This window comes from Pleurodeles waltl, chromosome 3_1 (assembly GCF_031143425.1).
Source record: "Pleurodeles waltl isolate 20211129_DDA chromosome 3_1, aPleWal1.hap1.20221129, whole genome shotgun sequence".
Taxonomy (NCBI): domain Eukaryota; kingdom Metazoa; phylum Chordata; class Amphibia; order Caudata; family Salamandridae; genus Pleurodeles; species Pleurodeles waltl.
This window is the reverse complement of record NC_090440.1, coordinates 1,625,896,885-1,625,912,789: the sequence shown is the minus strand read 5'-3', so window position 1 is coordinate 1,625,912,789 and position 15,905 is coordinate 1,625,896,885. Positions and strand designations below refer to the sequence as shown.

At 39.7% G+C, this 15,905-nt stretch overlaps 1 protein-coding gene across 2 annotated transcripts in view; it reads right to left on the bottom strand.

Annotated features, from left to right (window-relative positions):
* CERS6 (ceramide synthase 6) overlaps window positions 1-15,905 on the bottom strand; it is a 958,460-nt gene that overhangs the window by 159,394 nt on the left and 783,161 nt on the right. The window contains exon 10 of one of the 2 annotated variants that reach the window (XM_069225278.1): window positions 9,673-9,696. The exons of the other annotated variant lie outside the window; for it this stretch is intronic. Coding sequence (XP_069081379.1) covers window positions 9,673-9,696 — 24 coding nt within the window. The remainder of the gene's footprint in view (window positions 1-9,672; window positions 9,697-15,905) is intronic. 2 annotated transcript variants of the gene reach the window in all.

Genomic DNA, 15,905 nt, shown 5'->3' with positions numbered 1-15,905 from the left:
TCGCAAAAAACACCTCTGTTTTCTCCCAAAATTTAGGATGTGTCCACGTTGCGCTTTGGGGTGTTTCCTGTCGCCGGCGCTAGGCCTACCCACGCAAGTGAGGTATCATTTTTATCGGGAGACTTGGGGGAACGCTGGGTGGCAGGAAATTTGTAGCTCCTCTCAGATTCTAGAACTTTCTGCCACAGAAATGTGAGGAACATGTGTTTTTTTAGCCAAATTTTGAGGTTTGCAAAGGATTCTGGGTAACAGAACCTGGTCCGAGCCACGCAAGTCACCCCTGCATGGATTCCCCTAGGTCTCTAGTTTTCAGAAATGCACAGGTTTTGTAGGTTTACCTAGGTGCCTGCTGAGCTAGAGGCCAAAATCTACAGGTAGGCACTTCGCAAAAAACACCTCTGTTTTTTTCCAAAATTTAGGATGTGTCCACGTTCGCTTTGGGGTGTTTCCTGTCGCCAGCGCTAGGCCTACCCACGCAAGTGAGGTATCATTTTTATCGGGAGACTTGGGGGAACGCTGGGTGGAAGGAAATTTGTAGCTCCTCTCAGATTCCAGAACTTTCTGCCACAGAAATGTGAGGAACATGTGTTTTTTTTGCCAAATTTTGAGGTTTGCAAAGGATTCTGGGTAACAGAACCTGGTCCGAGCCCCGCAAGTCACCCCTCCTTGGATTCCCCTAGGTCTCTAGTTTTCAGAAATGCACAGGTTTGGTAGGTTTCCCTAGGTGCCGGCTGAGCTAGAGGCCAAAATCTACAGGTAGGCACTTCGCAAAAAACACCTCTGTTTTTTTCCAAAATTTAGGATGTGTCCACGTTGCGCTTTGGGGTGTTTCCTGTCGCCGGCGCTAGGCCTACCCACGCAAGTGAGGTATCATTTTTATCGGGAGACTTGGCGGAACGCTGGGTGGAAGGAAATTTGTAGCTCCTCTCAGATTCCAGAACTTTCTGCCACAGAAATGTGAGGAACATGTGTTTTTTTTAGCCAAATTTTGAGGTTTGCAAAGGATTCTGGGTAACAGAACCTGGTCCGAGCCCTGCAAGTCACCCCTCCTTGGATTCCCCTAGGTCTCTAGTTTTCAGAAATGCACAGGTTTGGTAGGTTTCCCTAGGTGCCGGCTGAGCTAGAGGCCAAAATCTACAGGTAGGCACTTCGCAAAAAACACCTCTGTTTTCTCCCAAAATTTTGGATGTGTCCACGTTGCGCTTTGGGGCGTTTCCTGTCGCGGGCGCTAGGCCTACCCACACAAGTGAGGTATAATTTTTATCGGGAGACTTGGGGGAACATAGATTAGCAAAACAAGTGCTATTGCCCCTTGTCTTTCTCTACATTTTTTCCTTCCAAATATAGGAGAGTGTGTAAAAAAGACATCTATTTGAGAAATTCCCTATAATTCACATGCTTGTATGGTCACCCCGGAATTCAGAGATGTGCAAATAACCACTGCTCCTCAGCACCTTATCTTGTGCCCTTTTTGGAAATGCAAAGGTTTTCTTGATAGCAATTTTTTACTCTTTATATTTCAGCAAATGAATTGCTGTATACCCGGTATAGAATGAAAACGCACTGCAGGGTGCAGCTCATTTATTTGCTCTGGGTTCCTTGGGTTCTTGATGAACCTACAAGCCCTATATATCCCCGCAACCAGAGGAGTCCAGCAGACGTAACGGTATATTGCTTTCCATAATCTGACATTGCAGGGAAAAGTTACAGAGTAAAACGTAGAGAAAAATTGATGTTTTTTTCACCTCAATTTCAATATTTTTCTTTTTCAGCTGTTGTTTTTGGTTAGGTTTCTGGGATCCAGCATTGGTTTCATGCCCCTTCCTGTCACCGACTGGAAGGAGGCTGAAAGCACAAAAAATTGCAAAAATGGGGTATGCCCCAGTAAAATGCCAAAATTGTGGTGAAAAATTGGGTTTTCTGATTCAAGTCTGCCTGTTCCTGAAAGCTAGGAAGCGGCTGAGTTTAGCACTACAAACCCTTTGTTGATGCCATTTTCAGGGGGAAATCCACAAGCCTTCTGCAGCCACTTTTTCCATATTTTTTTAAAAAAACGAAATTTTCACTGTATTTTGGCCAATTTCTTGGCCTCCTTCAAGGGAACCCACAAAGTCTGGGTACCTCTAGAATCCCTAGGATGTTGGAAAAAAAGGACGCAAATTTGGCTTGGTTAGCTTATGTGGACAAAAAGTTATGAGGGCCTAAGCGCGAACTGCCCCAAATAGGCAAAAAAAGGCCTGGCACAGGAGGGGGAAAAGGCCTGGCAGCGAAGGGGTTAACAAACATGCGCCAATATTCACCTTCTCCTGTATTATGTAGGAACGATGATTTGAACATCTACCTTTCTATTTCTATGATATTTGATATGATATTTTCACAGGTCTTTGTGATTCATTCCACCACCAGACTCAACAATTAACAGACACAACACTCAAGTTTTTAGTAGGGGTGGGTGGTGAACTCCGCTCCACTTGTGGAGTTTGCGGAGTGTTTCACACTTCACACTCCGCTTAGAGCACAGAGTTCTGAAACCAGTTTTCTGGTTCGCGGTTGCAACGTTGATTTGGCGAGCGCAATCGAGAAATATCACCACCTACCATCGAGATTTCTCAAAGCAGGCAGTCACGGATGGTTGCTACCGCCCGCATTCGGAAATTTCCTTTCACGTTGAGGAAGTTGCCACTCGAGTAGAAAATCTACTTGTGTGGCAGAAAAGAAGCAGCATCCTCTTGTGCTGTGTATGTTGCTGCTCAGGCAGATTTTTCAGTGTGGGACATACACCTAGCACAAAAAATTATCACAAACGGCATGACCTAATGCACTCCGCTGTAGTGTCTTTTGGTCATTTGGCGGAGGCCTAGGCCCAGGCCTAGTTTTTAGGCACTTGAGCCTTCAAGCAACAAACCAAACAAGGCAGAAACAGCATGCAAGGAACTTCAATATTTCTGGGGGTAATTCAAACAACTTGCTCTTCCAATATGCAGTTGGCAGATTTAAGTTTAGGCCACATATTGGACAAGTGAAAACAGTATTTCTTGATTCTTGGCCAGGAGTCAGCCATTCTCATTCTGAAAGAGCTGCTACAAGATGGAATCTGTGAGCTGATCAGTCAACTTCTTAGTCTTTTATTCCCCTGACATTGCTTATCTTTTAAGGAGCTTTCTCCACCTTTTATAGGAATGCAGCAACCAAATCTCGAGTTAATTTGCAACCGCTCTCATACACATTTACTACTGTCTCCCAGTGCCATGAAGGCTCCTGACTTCACATGCCCACTTCCTCCTCATTCAGCAGACCAAATGCCAGATCCACATTGGGCAGCCTGTTGCCAGAGGTTTTCTGCAGAACCTGATGAGCAATATACCCACAGGATGGACTTATTTTAATTGGCCATCAACATAGCCATCATTTCATGGTCCAACCTCTTATCATCTTCAGACAAAGTGTATTCAGGGAGCATGCCTCAGTATATAATTGACTCACATAGACACTGATAGTACAATGACCATAACAAATCCAAGGTATCACTTTTTTATCCTCTCATTGTTATCACCAGTAGCAGCTGGAATGTTAGGATTTTCTATGCTTGTATCAATTTCCTACAAAATATCTGTTACTGGTCATCAAGTTGAAATTAAATCAAAAACATAATTTAGTTTAAAGATTAAATTCAGAAGTCAGAACGGTCACTTTGTTCTTTTGGTGCTTAGTGTCACAGCATGGATGCAAGCTGAGTCTGCATGTTTTAAAAAATTGCAGAAGAAGGCAGTGTGAACTGCTGAAACCACACTTGTAATAAATCCATGTGCATGCACTTCTAAGAAAGTTAGCATTTCTAGTTACACAACAGCAGGGATAGACATGCCTTGCTGATGTTATCAGTGTGGATACAAACACTGGACGAAAACTGGAACAAAACTGGACTCAGTCTATTGTGGAAGTCAAACAGAGCGCTAGACAGGCAGGAAATCTTGAGACTGATTGAGGCAGTGTGGCCATGATAGACCTTGCCCATGCACTCTGTTAGCATAGAAGATATTGTCTTCTGAGTATGATTAAACTGGATACAGTAGTGAAGCCAGCAGAGTACCGCACAGTGGTAGTGTTGGTCCACTTTTCTATGCAAATAATCCACTCACAAGTGCTGGAACATAGGGTCAGACTATGTGGGGCAATACAGGGCACTGCTCTACTCACTTTAGAAGTGGTCCACGAACTACCCAACATATGGGACAGAATCATGGAAGCCACTGGCACCCTCCCTGTTCCTATTCCCAAAATGTGTCCTCCATGGACTCTGAGCCTTTGAGCACTGTACAATAACTTTGAACTTTTGCAAGGGCAAAAGGATTCCATAATTTTCATGGGAGAAGGTTCCCATGCAAATAAGCAGAACCCTCTTGCCATTTGATTCCATGCCATCATGATTGCAGAACAGGGTACTCAAACATCAGTGGCCTTTTCTCTAATAAGAAAATGTTGGGGGAGGGTGTTTGGACAAAATACTGAGATAAAAATGTTGTGTGGATAAAATATTGTGCCAAGAATATTGAAGACAAAATATTGAGAAGATATGTTTTGATGGGTAAGCAAAGTTTTACTGTACTTAACTCCACATATATGTACCTTGACAATAAATATTAGCAATACATAGAAGTAGACTAAAGAATACTAAACCTATACATACCTATTTGGACTTGCCACCTCATTATTTTGGTCCTCACTATTTGTGACACAATATTCTGTCTACATGATATCTTTAGCTTCAATATTCTATCAGACAACCCCATGTGAGCACAGAAACAGAAGCAAATGTCTTATGGGATTATGCAGGGGCTACAGCATTACTGCCTTCAGGCTCGTAGTTAGTTAATAGTAATCTAATGGTACCGCTCATTCAGACTGGCTTTTGTGCTGGTCATATTTGCTCAATACTCAGAGGAATATTTACATCTTCCACTGTAACTAGATCACTAACATTGTATAGTATTTCTATTGATTCAAAAATGCCCTTCATTACTACTGATTGGAGAATCCTCTTAACTAAACTGACACAACTCAAAATATCGCCTCCTCTAATGAAATGTGTAAATACTACATTCCAATACATGGGCAACAATTAAATTTCTTAATAATAGGAATATGAAAGTCCACTGTGGAGTGAAGCAAGGTTGCGTACCCACTCTGCTACTTTTTAATAACTTTATAGCTGTTAAAGACTAACTTAAGAGCTGCATTTAAGGTAGGGAGATCCTCAACTGCACAACTACTGGAAACCTCTGCTGTCATAATTGACCTGGCCTTAGCCATGCACTCATTGCCAGTCCTCTTGCCTATGGTTAAAGAGGTTAAATTCGCAGCACTTTCTGTGCCTCAGAAAAGGCAATCATTTAATTGTGCTTTAGACCCCTTTGTACCAGGAGCTCAGTCTATTTTCATTTTGCAAGTGTCATTCTTCCTCTCTCTATATGTAGCTTCACACACTGCATCTCCTAAGGAGGCAAACTCAGTGCAGGGGTCATACAGTTGGCTTGAGAGGGAGCATAATGGAGAAAAGAGTCTCACATCACGTAGGATGCTCTGGGCTTCACTCTCTGACTCATTACTAGCACCCTTCTCATCATGGGAGTCCAGAGGCTCTCCTCAGCCTGTTTATCCCCTTTCTGGGCTCTACAGCTATTCTACTGTTCTGGGTCCTACAAGTTATTCCAATGAGGAAGGTAGAGCTATATAGAAGATAGTGCCTTGGGCCTGGAGAGAGGCTAATTGCACCAATCCATAAATCACTGTTCCCAAAGAATAGGAGTAATGGCCTCATTAAGAGCCATCAGACCACCAAACTTGTGGTGGTGGTTGGTCCACTGCAACTTTGGCGGTCCACCACCCAAATTATGACTTTGGCGTTCGGACCGCCAAAGGACAGCCGTCCTCACCAGGAACATGTTTCCCGATAGCATGATGGCGGCCGGGCTTGCAACTAGTCATGGCATCTCTGAACTCAGCCCTGCCTGGCTGATTACAACCCCTCTTTCTGCCAGCCTTTTCATGGCAGGGAGCCTGCTATGAAAAAGCTGGGAGAAAGAAAGTGCTGAGGGTCACAGGTGGGCCCCTGCACTGCCCACGACCAGTGCAGGCCCCCCCAGCCCAGCACAGTCGTATTGCGCACTGTCTGCTCTGCAGTGCGTATTCCGAGGGTGCTTTAGTATTAGGATATTGGCCTCGGCTCCCTTAGGCGTGCCGAGGCCAATACTCTAAGAATGTTCCAGCCGGCCAGCCGGGGGCTGTACAATAAAGAATAACTGTAAGCTGCATTTGGATAATATTGCATTATGGAAAACATTATTTTTTTAAATAAAAAAACAATGTTCTGAGGGCTCTTGAGAGCTTTAGAAAAGCTTTAATAAGAATAGATGGGTATACTCGATGTAGCACATTCTCTAAGCTAAAGTACTTTGGAGCTTCTGTTTGTTGGTTTGATGTGTGTTCAGTGGTGGTTTCTTCTCAAGGGCAGAACCAGCTGCGAGATGCGCAGGTAAAAATAGAATGACAATGAAAGAATTTCATTGCCACTTTATTTTTTCCCCTGCAGCGCTCACCAGCCCAGAAACATGTTGGGCGTGTTCTCTGCTGCCGCAACAGAGGACTGACTCTGCTTCTGGCACCAGAGGACTGGAGCAGTCCCTGGCAGCGTCGCTCCAAAGAGCGCATGTCATTTTGGCCGGCTGCCTTGCGCCGGCCGAAGTGACCTGCGCACTTTGAATGTCTCCAGTCAGCTTTCTAAGACAGTTGGGTGGAGACCAGACACAGGCCTTCAGGGCCTGAAGAAGCGTCCAGTCAGGACACTCCATCCAATCCAGGCGCTTCTTTGATGCTGGTTAAAAGCATGATAGCAGTGCCTGGATTGGTTACGGGAGCTCTTCCGCCATCAAAGAGCAGAAGCACATGGAGGAGGGCATGCAACTCGTGGGTAAGTGACTTTTTAAAAAAATGTGTAATGTTTGTGTAATGCATTTGTGTAATGTTATGTACGTGTGTAGTGCATGCAAGTGTGTAGTGCATGTATGTGTAGTGTTTGTGTTGTGGTGTTATTTGGGCTTTAGCGCAGAGGGGTAGTTTACAATGGGGTTTTTGAGGTTTTTTTTTTTTTTACAAAGTGGTGGGGCACTTCACCCACCCCACCACTTTAAAAAGGTACAAGCCGCCTTTGAGTGTGTTTAACACCTGATGAGACCGAAGGCTATGCACGGAAAGAGCTATTACAATTATGCAAACCAATCCGCATTCAAGCAGTGGGATTCAAATTGTAATGTCATGACCTAAGAAAGCAGCCCTGAAATCTGCTATGCTAAAGGTGTGTATCAAACTTATCCTTTCTGTTATGTATCATTTGAGGATATGCATGCACTCATCATATTTTGCCTAGGCCTACTGCCATTTTGTTAACCTCTACGTAAGGAAAACCAGACACCACTGAAAATGCTGTTTATATTTTTTTTCAAAAACTACACTTCATAGATTAACACATGTCTGCTCTACACTTTGCACTTTGTAAGTGACAAAATGATTGCCCTAATATACTAATATATAGGAGAGGCCTTTCAGTATTTAATGCTTTAAATGAGAGAAAAACTGTCTATTTTTGGCAATTTCATTTCTTTAGAAAATTAAAGCGGATGAAAGTGCGGAAAATTGTACATTTAATGTTTCTTTTTTAATTTAAATTGCAACCATTTATTGCATATTTGTGTTAATGTTGAGCAAAATTCAATTATTATTGTTATTATTAACATATTAATTTGCCAGTACTTCGGCAGTAATGGTACACAGGTATTCGACCTATTGGGAGAAGACATAGCTAGTAAAATTTATGTATTTATGACATTTATTTGAGAAAGTATAGCAATCAGAAACAATTCTGTACGCGAAGGAAAGTCATCTCCTAGGTGTCCGTATGGAGAAGCAATATCAGTAATACATTTTAGGGCTCTAAAGTAAATTGTTTGCCTTTGCTGCTTTCATATTTAGTAAAGAAAATTGTAAGATAAGCTTTTGTCAGACTAGAAATAGTATAGATGCAGCGAGTATGTCATTTGTTAACATTATTGGGCGGGGAGCAGGATTATGATTCAGAAGTGCAAAGTCTCAAGAGGAGCATGCCTGTCATCTCCTCACTCAACAGCGCTAATAAATGGCACATTCAGCACTGTGCCCTTGCATTTAAGGTTCCTGCTAATACATTCCTCATATGTATTTGCTTTTTAATAAAATTATTTAACCAAACCATGGATTCAAGGGTTAAATATATGCCACAAGAGAAACTCCCAACGAGGAGTCCCTCTGACTATTTGGAGGGTAGTAACTAAATCTGAGCATCTGCTTTTATTAGTGCAGTGGCGCTAAACAATATGGCCCTCATTACGAGCCTGGCGGTCTGTGACAGCCAGGCTCGCAGTTGGCGGGAGCACCGCCGACAGCCCGGCGGTGCCCCGCAGGGCATTCTGACCGCGGCGCTTTGGCCGCGGTCAGTGCAGGAAAACCAGCGGTTTTCCGCTGCCCGTTGGAATCCTCCAAGGCGGCGCAGCTTGCTGCGCCGCCTTGGGGATTCTGACACCCCCTACCGCCATCCTGTTCCTGGCGGTTCGCCCGCCAGGAACAGGATGGCGGTAGGGGGTGTCGCTGGGCCCCTGGGGGCCCCTGCAGTGCCCATGCCAATGGCATGGGCACTGCAGGGGCCCCCGTAAGAGGGCCCGCTTGTATTTCACTGTCTGCATAGCAGACAGTGAAATACGCGATGGGTGCAGTAGCACCCGTCGCACCTTCCCACTCCGCCGGCTCGATTACGAGCCGGCTTCATCGTGGGAAGGTTGTTTTCCCCTGGGCTGGCGGGCGGCCTTTCGGCGGCTGCCCGCCAGCCCAGGGGAAAACTTGGAATACCCTCCGCAGTCTCTGGACCGCGGAGCGGTATTTCTGCCGCGCAACATTAGCGGGCGGCCTCCGCCGCCCGTCAATGTTGGAATGGGGGCCTATGTGTTTCTGGGCCACATTTATTTTTACTCCCACTGCATAAAGATTCTTACTATATTATTAACTTATAATTCTTTTAAGGATAATCACAATAACTACATTTTGAATGACAAGAGTGGAAAATAAGCAATGTAAACAGCTTCTATTTTCTCTTTTCTTTGCGGCCAATATTCTTAATAAAATATATTTCTGTGGTGTCTGGATGTCAATTTCACAATATTTTCCATTGTCTAAACAAACATATTTGTGATCCACAATTCAGAATGTATTAGTAGAGAGGTTTTCTACTATCTGCTAACAACATTGAAGGGTATGTAACAGAAACTATTGACTGACATAAATATTGTGTTCTGAATATTGTTTACAACAAAACACCGCATTAAAGTTATCAATGGAATATCTACACCTAATTTAGTAATATATGTGCAAAAGGTATTCAGGATACAGCATTTGTGACAGACAATATATTTGTTAACAATATTCTGGCATAGAGCCTATCACAGTTGTTGCAGAAAACTTGTCTGCAGTTCGATAAATTTTACAACCTAATAGTCTTATGGCACAAACTTTACAAAAGCTACTTCAATGAAGATTAGGCTACTGTTAGTATACAAGAATATTTCATGCAATATTTTTAGTGAAACTTACATGCAAAGGATTCCACTTCCCAGTCTTCCATGTAGGCACAAGGAAAAGGACAGATAAATAAAATAAGAAATCACAATATAACATGGATTCCAAATTGTATGGGCTAGTCTAAAAAGCTAATTTACTACTCTGCCCAAATGTATCTTGAGACATATTTGTGATGCCATTCCAATGAAGCTGCCTTACCTGCTTCTGTACATGCTATGTAAAAGGTGATAGAATGTACACACACACTCTAAATTCCTTGGACAGAATTGTGATTGCTGACTGGATAATCCAATATTTCACAGAAAGAATGATCTCTTCATTTAGGGCCACATGTACAAATATTTGGAATTGCAATTCCCTAATTGCGATTCCATGCGAATCGCAATTAGGGAATCGTAATTCCAAATGTAAGGAACTCCATTGAGTTTCTTTTGCAATTCCCGGTGGTTTGCAAATAGACCTGTCTCATTAATATTAATGAGGTAGGTCGCAATTTGCAGCCCACCGGGAATCGCAAAAATCACAGGGATGGTGGTCTGCTGGTGTCAGCAGACCACCATGTCTGTGATTGCTTTTAAATAAAGCAATCTTTATTTAAATGCAGCCCATTTCCCTTAAAGAAAAACAGGCTGCATTTAAAAAGAAAAAAATGAAACGTTTCAGTTTTATTTTTTAAGGGTAGGCAGTGGTCCGTGGGACCACTGCGTGCTCTTAAAAAATGTTTTCTCATGCATTCACAAAGGGGAAGGGGTCCCTTAGGGACCCCTTCCCCTTTGTGAATGGGTTAGCACCAATTTGAAATTGGTGTTAACTACGATTGTTTTGCAACTGCATTCATGGTCACAAAACAATCATACATACCATTTAGATTTGGTATTAGGAAGGGAGGCCCTGGACACGCCCCTTCCTAATACTGAATCAAAAACCCAAATTGCGATTCGGTACAAGTTACCGAATTGCAGTTTGGGCTTTATACATCCCAAAAAGCATTTTTCTAGTCGCAAACGGCCCGATTTTGCAAATCGGCCCGTTTGCGGCTAGAAAAATGCTTTGTACATGTGGGCCTTAGTCCTAACTAACCAGTAAAGCATTAAGGGGGTTATTCCAACTTTGGAGGAGGTGGTAATCCGTCCCAAATGTGACGGATTTACCACCAGCCGTATTACGAGTTCCATAGGATATAATGGACTCGTAATACGGCTGGTGGTATATCCGTCACTTTACCGTCACTTTTGGGACGGATTACCACTTCCTCCAAAGTTGGAATAACCCCCTAAGTGTTGCTCTGAAGTTAACTTTCAGTTAATATGCAAACATATTGATGGAAAGTAGAAATACAACTTTAAAATGTTACAATTTAAGAGTTTGATTGACAAGTCAGGTTGGTAGAGATATTTCTAAAGGTAGGCTATTATATCACTTATGATAGCATAAGCTTTTCCAAAGTCAAAGATGTGTATATTGTTAAGTGAATATGCTTTCTTATGATCATATTTCATTAAGGATATTCCTTTTCTAAAAGGAACCTAGCAATAGTTATTCAAAAAAATGCCCACTTGTATGAAATGCTGGCATAAACCTTATTGAGTTAAACTATACCTTCCAAAGGGACATTTACTGTACACCTTTTCACTAGTTCATTTGCACAAAGCTTTGCAAAGTTAAGCTACTCTGTACCTTTGGAGGTAAAAGTTGGAATATATAATTTTTTTGCTCAGTTCCCATATTTGCTTCTAAATATAAATGAACAAAACCCATTCAATTGACAACTTAGCATACAATAGAATATGTCTTTTTAAGGGTATGCTAATAATTTCCCTTCCCATCTAAAGATTATGCTACTGTATACTTTCATAAATATAGGTTATCATATACTAATATACTAAGTGCACAATATGAGTTAACTTCACAAACAATAGGATATTGCAAACTCTAATTCACAGCTTGTTTCTTTTGGAAATCCATTTTTTTTAAGTTCACATAATTTTTCACAGCTAATAAAGCCAAAGGAATAAGCAATGAAAATGTGATATAATTCTAGCAATTCTTTTTATTATTTTTAATTTTGGAAACGGTATTGGAAATTGCAAATATCACATTACTATTATTTGCCTAATTGTTATTTTATTAAATATAGTTTGAAATTTTAAGTGATTTAGAATTTTTGATTTATAGTGATTTACAGTGTGTAGCAAGTTGTTGGGTGTTTGGGGTGTAGGGCGGGATGTTAATTAAGTAATAATTATTATTCATTATTTATTATTTTTTATTTAGTTATGAGGGTTATATTTATTAATGTAAATTATGTAATACTGATTTATTTTAGTCATAATTTAGGTGCAGGTTGCTAGGTTTGTAGAAGTATAGGGTGAGAAGTTAATTAAGGAATAACTAATTAACACGTACATATTAATTTACACCTAATTATTTACTTGATGATTAATTATGTAAATTGCCAAATACTTATACATTCTCATTATATTTTAGGTGTGGTTGCTAGGTCTGTAGGGGTTCGGTGTGGGGTGTTTATTAAGTAATAATTAATTATAAATTATTATTATTTGTCAATGAAATATTTAATTGATGAATAATTATGTAAATAGTGCAATACATATTTACTTTAGTTTTATTTTAGGTGTGGGCTCCTAGGTTTGTAGTGGTATAGTGTGGGAGACTAATTAAATATTAACTTTATAAATATTATAATAATATTTGTAAATAGTAATACATTAATAATATTTTTTAAATAGTGAGTACTCATGATTAAAATAGTTATAATGATTTCTTGAGTAATATGTATTTATTATTAATTGTGCAAATGGTTCAATTGCTTTTTAATAAGCGTCTACTGATTTTCAATGTTAATTAATAATTTTTCTATTAAGAAATGCATTAATTTCTAATTAATAGGGTTATTCAAATATGTAAAGTATTTGAAATTAAGTACTTTCCTCACTGTTGCTTAGACTGAAGTGGAAATAGAAAATTTGACCCCTTATAAGTCCAACACGTTCCCTACTGTTGCACAGACTGGAATGGGAACAGTATATTTTATCGCTCCGAAGTCCAACAATTTCCCTACTATTGAACTGTTTGGAGTGGAAGTAGTAAATGCAACCCCTGCAAAGTCCAACACTTTCTCTACTGTTTCCCTGACTGGAGTGGGAATAGTAAATGTAACCCCTCCAAAATGTAACACTTTATCTACTGTTGCTTAGACTGGAGTAAGAATAGTAAATTTAACCCCTCTGAAATTCAACACTTTCCCTGCTGTTGTATAGACTGCAGTGGGAATAGTAAATCTAACTCACCTGAAGTCTAGTGCTTTCCCTACTGTAGCAATGTTTGGAGTGGGGATAATTAATTTCATCCCACCAAAATCTAACACTTTCCTTATTGTTAAACAAATTGGAATGGAACAGTACATTTTACTCCTTTGAAATCCAATCCTGTCCCTATGGTTGCATAAACTTGAGTGGGGATAGTATTTTTAATAATATTTATAAAGTAGATTTTATAGCATTCATTGTGTTATTTGTTTATAGTATTGTTTTTTTTAATTTAGTTTAAAGTTTCTAGTATTTTTTGTAAATGCGTTTTTGAATTTTCCTATTTGTAATATTTTATTTATTGTATTATTTCATATATTTTTTGTAGTTTAATTGGTTATATTTTATGGTTTTGCTGTGTGTGTATGTAATATATATATATACACACACAAATATATATTGTGTAACATAGTTACTACAAATAGTTATTTTACATTATGCTAATTTTATTATTATTTTTAATGTATTACTACATATGTATAAATACATATATACATATAGAAATAAATTTAAAATATTTAAAAAAGTAATATGATGTAGACTCTATAGTTTATTAAATATATTATAGCTATTTTTCATAATAATACATTTAAAATATAAAAAAGTAATATAATGTCAAATAAATATTTGTATTCATTATTACACTATAGATATGATGTTACACTATATATTTTCATATAAATCCAACCATATATATGTATATATGTGTCTTTATATAACTTTACAGCTACACATAGTATTAAATATTAGTAGAATATATTTAATTTACATTATCTTAAAGGTGTATATGTAAATATTTAATATTTACTACTTTAAACTTTATTTATAAAACATCTGTATTTGTTGTCTATTTTCTGCCAACATCAATGTAAATGATATTTTTTTCTGATATTTTTGTACTTACCATTATAAGTATAGGAGCAGGATATTGTGGTAAACAATATTTTGGACACAATATTTTTGTCCACAATATTGTTTACCATGATATTGTGTCAGAGATCAGTTAAGCCAACTGGTCTTTTGAGCATTTTTTAGCAAGTTTGATTTTGATATCTTGTAATGGATATTTGTCCTTTTTCAGTGCCTGCTACGTCTGTAGGTAGACCAATGCTACCAAATACAACCTATAGTCAGTGTGGGCTCTGGGTCAGTTCCTTGCTCGTTGTGGATATTTTGTTGTCTACCTCAATTGACTGTCCTAAATTTGAGATTGCTTTCTTCATCGTTCTAGTGTTTCCCGTACCCAGGCGCATTTTAGTCTTAGAGTGTTGTAATTAGAGGAGATTTATCCTTCCACTGCTACATTTTGGAGACTCTTGTTAATTACCATTTAGAATTCCAAAAAGGTATATGTGTTTTCTTGCTCTCTGCCCTGCTTCCTCACTTGTTCCTCTGCTCTTCCATTGTTTTTGCTTCCCTCTCCTGTCTCCTCTTCACAATTTATTGTGTATTAGTTTTATTTATTCATTTTAATGAGATCTCCTGGCAGTTACTAAGTGCTACTAGCCTGATTGCTTTCATGTATTTCAAACAACAGCCCTATTGTTAGAGTAAGGAAGCAATGTAATGAAGGTGGCTGGACACTGTCTGTATTGAGCACACTGCTGTCTGCCTTTTCCTGGCACAACTGCTCCTCCAGCTGGCACTGGAGTATTTTCTGTATGCCAGCTGTCATCACCTCTCCTGCTTACACATCTCTCCTCACTTTGATTTGCTCCTCTCCTGTTCTTAAGAGTAACATGGACTTCAGCAGTGCCTCCAAAGTCAGGAGAGGAAGTCGGGACATTTACTGACAATAGTCTGCACCTCCCATGACTCCACTAGAAGCACTGGCTGCTCTGACTTGGCCTTGGACTCTACCAAAATGGTAAAGCAATAATTGGAGTGGTCAAGGCAAGGGTGTGACCTATCAAGCTTGTTTTAAAGTGGCTCCTCTTAAGGCAGTATGTTTGTGGGCAGAATCCAGGATTCCAGTGATAAAGGGTGGTGCCTGTCCCTCTGGAAAGATGAGTCCACAGTATAATGCTCAGAATTCCGTGGGTCAAGGTCTTACTTCTATCCATATTTATTTACCTTCTAAATCTGTTGCCTGCTTTTTTTTCCAAAAGTTTTTTGTTTTTTGTTTGTGGGTACAAATAGCATAAATTAATTAATGCATAAGGATACAATAGAAAACGGTTCTATGAACGTTTGTATGGTGGCTTCCCATACCACAAGTTTGGAAAATAGTTTTATTTTGTAATTCACAGGTTTGTTAGAAAGCGAGTATCCTATGGTTAGATGATGTACCTAAAGGGCAAATTAAAGTGTATATAATAATTAGGAACTTTAACTGGTTCATTTGTTCTTTGGAAAGTGCGACTAACATGTACATATTCCAGTGGGGATGCCTTCTGAAGGGGACATAAAACATCACTTCTTTGATTGGTAGGTTCTCCCTAGAACTCGCTTCTCACTGACTGAGACAATACAGGAAAATAAAAGGGGAATGGGGCGAGGTGGGTCACGGAAGGTCGCCTGATTTTAATACTCAAGCAAGCATTTAGCATTGCTTAAAATGTCTTGCAGTCCAGAAACCCCCACACTTGCCATCCCAATGTAGCAATTGTGAAATAATGCACCATTTCAAGAAATCATAGCAATATCCTTATATTTCTTCTTAATGTGAAAGCTTAATAAATAGTAGGACGTCGATGTTGACTTCCTCTCAGTGCTTCATTTGTAAAACAATAAGTGCCAGGGGCGGAAGATTGCTCAGAAGTTTGTGGCCAGTGCTACAAATATCAGGATTGCTGACTACCAAAGCTGCGTAGTCTTGATTTCAACTCATGCCACTTTCATCTACCGACAGACAATTCCTGCCCCTTTATTTCACTCTTACAGGTTCTTTTTCTTCTCTGCTTTCTCCCTTTTGTC